At 44.8% G+C, this 5,298-nt stretch overlaps 1 protein-coding gene across 1 annotated transcript in view; it reads right to left on the bottom strand.

The window, feature by feature from the left end:
* The window catches only part of ACVR1 (activin A receptor type I), a 109,210-nt gene that overhangs the window by 21,189 nt on the left and 82,723 nt on the right, over nucleotides 1-5,298 (bottom strand). The window contains exon 7 of the mRNA XM_015411569.1: nucleotides 3,025-3,300. Coding sequence (XP_015267055.1) covers nucleotides 3,025-3,300 — 276 coding nt within the window. The remainder of the gene's footprint in view (nucleotides 1-3,024; nucleotides 3,301-5,298) is intronic.

Below are 5,298 nucleotides of genomic sequence, written 5' to 3' on the forward strand. Positions count from 1 at the left end.
CTAATGCAGTAGAGAATAATCTCCAGCACTTGACCTTGCACAAGTGTTGGAACTGCCACAAATGACGTGAAACAAGCAGATGGCAAAAGGCAAGACTCCTCACCCCAGCTGGCTTGCTGCCAAACCCAATATTATTACTATCAATGAAAAAAGTCAGATGCTGAGCTGCTGTTAAACAGAACCAAATAGGGACAAACCTCTGACAATGATAGTTTTAAATTATGGACTAGTGTAAATGTAAATTCTTCAGGCAAACTTGCAAGCCTGTTAATTCTCCTGGACTTCTCAGTAGCTTTTGATACCATTAATCATGGTATCCTTTCAGGGCTGGAACCGGAAGGCACTGTTCTGCGGTGGTTTTGGTCCTATCTTGAAGGTGGGTTTCAGAGTGTGGTGCTTGGAGACTGCTGCTCAGGCCCCTGGTGTCTGGCTCACAGGGTCCAGCGTGGGTTCTATCTTGTCCCCCATGCTTTTCAATATCTGTGTAAAGCCTCCATAAGAGCTCATCTAGATATTTGAGCTGAGCTACCACCCAGATGACACTCAGCTCTACCTCATGCATCCAGCAGATCCCAGGGAGGCTGCAGAAACTGAATAGATACCTAGAGGCACTTTTGGGACAGATGACGGCGAGCAAACGGAAACCTCACCCCAACAAAATGGAGGTGTTGCTGGTGTGTGTGTGTGTGAATGGGGGGAGATTTTACAGAGAAAATGAGATTTCTCCTGTTCTGGGTGGGTTTGCACTCCCCCCCAAAGGAGCAGGTTTGTACCTTGGGGGTGCTGCTGGATCTGGGCCTCCTATTGGATGAACAGGTGGCAGCAGCAACCAGGGTGCCCTTCATCAGTTTGTCTGGTGAGCCAGCTGCAACTCATTCTTGGTGGTAAAGATTGTGCTGCTGTGGTAGATTAGATTACTGGTAGATTAGATTACTGCAATAAGCTCTATGTGGAGCTGCCCTTGAAGACGGTCTAAATGGTAAAGTTGGTGCAGAAAGCTGCAGCCAGAATACTGACTGAAGTGGGTCATAGGAACCATATCATGCCAGTCTTGTTCAAGCTACTGGCTCCCAATTAGCTTCTGGACCCAATTCAAGGAGCTGGTATTAACGTTTAAAGCCCTATACATCTTAGAGCCAGCATTATCTGAAAAACTGCTTTCTCCCAAATGAACCCACACCACCCACTTTGGGCATATTCAGAGGGCCTGCTTTGGGTGCCCCTGTCATCGGAGGCTAGACGAGTGGCAACCTGAGAAAGGACCGTCTCAGTCATGGTGTCCAAACTTTGGAACTCCTCCCTTAGGGAGATTAGTCTGTCTCTCTTTACCATCTACCAGTGGGGGAAGACTTGCTTGTTCCGGTTTGTGTACCCCCAGGAGCTGTTATTGGCCTCCCTCCCTTATTGTGTTATGTGTGCTTATCTGTTTTTATTGGTTTGTTTTATACATACTTTATTTTAAATACTGTATTAATTTTTAAAGTTTTGATGTTTGCTGCCTTGGGGACCCTATTTGGGTGGAAAGGTGGCATAGAAATACTAAATAAATAAATGAAACCAATCACACTATGAGTAGTGCCCAAAAAACAGTTAGGAAAAATGGATTTAATCTGTTAGAAAAAGCGGTTTTAAAGAAAAACAAAGAATCCTACTATGAGTAGTGCCCAAAGAACGGCTAGGAAAAGTGGCAGGGCCACGAGATTGAGTTCTTTGAAATAAAACACATTTCCAACGAGCAGAAATGGAAAGACTGAGTAGCAGCAAAACAGAAACACCTACCTTTTAGTCAGATATGCAATTAAACATTTTTTTATTTCTAAGTTTGTTGCGAGGGCAAAAGATGTTCTTGTCCCAGAAACGGAATGCTTCAGAACACTGCTATTGTCAAGAAGTGTGTGTGTGTGGGGGGGGGGGAGTTAACTCACTCAGGGGGGCGGACATTTCAGTTTTTCAGAACTTCTGAGTACATCAAAGCCTTATGTGAGGGCAATACTGAGTGCAGAAATTTGGCCAACTGCCATGAGAACTATAAAACGCAAATAAAACACACAATGATATGGATGTGCTAATGGGGTGGGGTGGGTGGGGGAATGCTCCAGAATAAGTCTAAAGGAATTGTTTGCAGAGTGCTTCCACAGCATTAAACAATCTGAGACACAGCTCCCAAATAACACCACTCTGACTAACGTAAACTGACAACTGCTACAAAACGAACAGATAAACAAGTGACTTCTGATTTCATGAGTCCATCAATAAAACATCAGTGGCGAGACAGAGACTGCTTAAGATTAAAAAATGCATTTACTTCAAAATCTTAGACACAAACCAAACTCTGCAAAAAAACAAACAAAATACTACATAAACTTTATATAGCAACCACGCAATCTCACATAAGATCCAAAGATGCATATGAAATCTCTACTCCATACACTGTTTATTTTCCTAGTAAAAAAAAAAAATCCCTCATGGGCAGGATGATCCTTTAGACTTGCAAACAGCAGCTCACACCACTATTACCTATTATAATCACCGTATACTTGGCCACCAGCAAAGCTCTGCCCCAAATTCAATGGCTTCCATCTGCCCATGGAGCACAATTCTTTCTCTGACCGGCAGATTCATCTACAAGCCGATTGTAAAAAGAGCTACACTCTTCCAAGTGCAGTATACTCAATGGGCTCAGAAGGGTGTTATCAGCTTAGGGCTACACCTCTCATTCCTGACTTCCCTTCTTCCCAATATTTAGCACCCTCCCACACAAAGTCTTTAAAACACTGCATAAATATTCTTTAGAAAGTTGTAACCTCTGGTAAAAGCTGATTTAGCAAACAGGAGATTTACAGAATTACTGTAAGTGCCCTCTAGTGGATGCTAGAGAATCTTTCAAAGCAACTCCAAATTCCTTAGATGCAGCTAAAGAAACGTCTTCAAGTATTGCATCATGTTACCAGAGGACAGCATAGTATTCTTTCAATATTTTAAATGCTACAGGAGAACCAAGACAGGAAGAGGACACCCACTCACCTAAATCTGCTATGCAACACTGTCCGTTCTTCTTAACCAGGATATTTTTACTCTTTAAGTCTCGGTGAGCAATGGCTGGTTTTCCTTGGGTCCCAAATATCTCTATGTGCAAATGTGCAAGGCCACTAGCAATAGACAAGACTATCCGGAGGCAGCTGACCGTGTCCAGTGTAGTAAGCTGAAGATAGTCATACAAAGAGCCCATCTCATGGTAGTGTGTGATTAGCCACAACTGAGTGCTGGAGTTCCTGGAAGTCATATCTGAGGCAATGAAGCCTGAAAAGAAAGGAAAAAAATATGCAGGGGGGGGGGGTATCAGGTGATCAAGTCAGATACTATCTAATCTATTGCTGGAATTTACTACCCCCCCAACAGAATGACTAACTTCATGGTAAGGGACATAAGGAGGCCATCTCCAAACACAGCTGATATCACTGGCCTTTCCTAACAGAATTCAGGGATTCCCTCTCCCATTATTGATCAATACCACCTCTTCAATTCTCAAACTTAAGTCTAAGAAATTTCAGATAAAAATATTTAATATTCTTGGTGCTTGGGGAGGGGGGTCAACTGTGGGAGGGCTTCTAATGTCCTGGCCCCACTGGTGGACCTCCTGATGGCGCCTGGTATTTTTGGCCACGGTGTGACAGAGTGTTGGACTGGATGGGCCTTTGGCCTGATCCAATATTGGCTCCTCTTATGTTCTTAAGACAAGTGTCCACAAGAAGAAGAAGAAGAGGAAGAGAAGAGATTGGATTTATACCCCGCCCTTCACTTGGAGTCTCAGAGCGGCTTACAAACTCCTTTCCCTTCCCCTCCCCACAACAGACACCCTGTGAGGTGGGTGGGGCTGAGAGAACTCTGACACAAACTGCTCTTTTTCAAGGACAGCTGTGCCAGAGCTTGTGACTGACCCAAGGTCACATCAGCAGGTGCTAGTGGAGGAGTGGGGAATCAAACCCGGTTCTCCCAGATTAGAGACCACACACTTAACCACTACACCAAACCACTACACAAGAGGAACTGTTATGCACCCCATCACCCCAAATTTTCCCCTTCCTTAATTTGTGACTGGACATTTAAGTAAACAAATTCCAGTGGTGTCAGTCTGATTTTCGGTCACAGCAAAGACAGCAAACAGACACAAGGAGTCTTGTGAAATCTTAAATAGATTGATGGGGGCATACACTTTCATGGGTTAGAGCCCAGCTACTTGAGTTTTGATCCAATAACGTCAATAGAGGGGGGGGGGGGGGGGGAGAGAATCTGATACAATCTCCTCTCCCAGTGTTAAAAAGTAAAATATGAGAACTGATGACTCAGGTACTGGTAGAGGCACAGGCCAGGAAATTTCTTGTTCACACTTCTAAAGCGGACTTCCAAAAGGCAGCAGGAGCACAGGGACAGAGGCCACACGGGCTTGACACAGAGGTCTGTTATCCTCAGAGCCCTTAAAGCAGGGGTGTCGAACTCATTTGTTATGAGGGCCGGATCTGACCTAAACGAGACCTTGTTGGGCCAGGCCATGTGTGTCATAAAATGTAATGCCAGGTAGCGAAGATACAAACTTTATAAAGGACAAAAACACAAAAGATTATTTTTTACTGTAAGTGCAAACCTACTTTTGATTTATTGACATTCACCACAGAAATCTCATGCTCAGAGTTCTGAGTCTAAGACCCAGGTTAAAACATGAAATGGCTGAGTGACTGAGTCTGGCAAAACAAGCTATGATGCAGCAGCAGAACTGGAAGCAGGAGATGGCCAGTTCCACTGCAGGCCTGATGGAAGCCCTCCGGGGGCCTGATTTGGCCCCCGGGCCACATGTTTGACACCACTGCCTTAAAGGAACAGAGCAAAAAAGCTAGTGTAAGCATGCATCGTGCCTTGGAGGCAGGTCCTGGGTGCTTGGCAGGCTCAGATCCCTGAGGCCAGCGAACGCTCTGAATGACAAGATAATTCAATTGAAGTACTTAAAACAAAAGCAATGTATTTATAAGGTGCCCCTCCTGTGATTTTCACAAGTGATCATGTTCATGAGTATGGCTTTTCTAAAAGAGAAATGCCCTGACCCAGATGCCCGTTCTCAGAAGCTAAGCAGGGTTGGCTCCGGTTAGTATTTGGATGGGAGACCGCCAAGGAAGTCCACGGTTGCTACGCAGAGGCAGGCAATGGTAAACCACCTCTGAACGTTTCTTGCCTTAAAATCCCCACAGGGTCGCCATCAAGTCAGCTGTAAGTTGATGGCACTTTCCAAATGGTATGGGGGGGGGG

The sequence above is a fragment of the Gekko japonicus genome, unplaced genomic scaffold (genome assembly GCF_001447785.1).
Source record: "Gekko japonicus isolate JY-2015 unplaced genomic scaffold, Gekko_japonicus_V1.1 scaffold6, whole genome shotgun sequence".
Taxonomy (NCBI): domain Eukaryota; kingdom Metazoa; phylum Chordata; class Lepidosauria; order Squamata; family Gekkonidae; genus Gekko; species Gekko japonicus.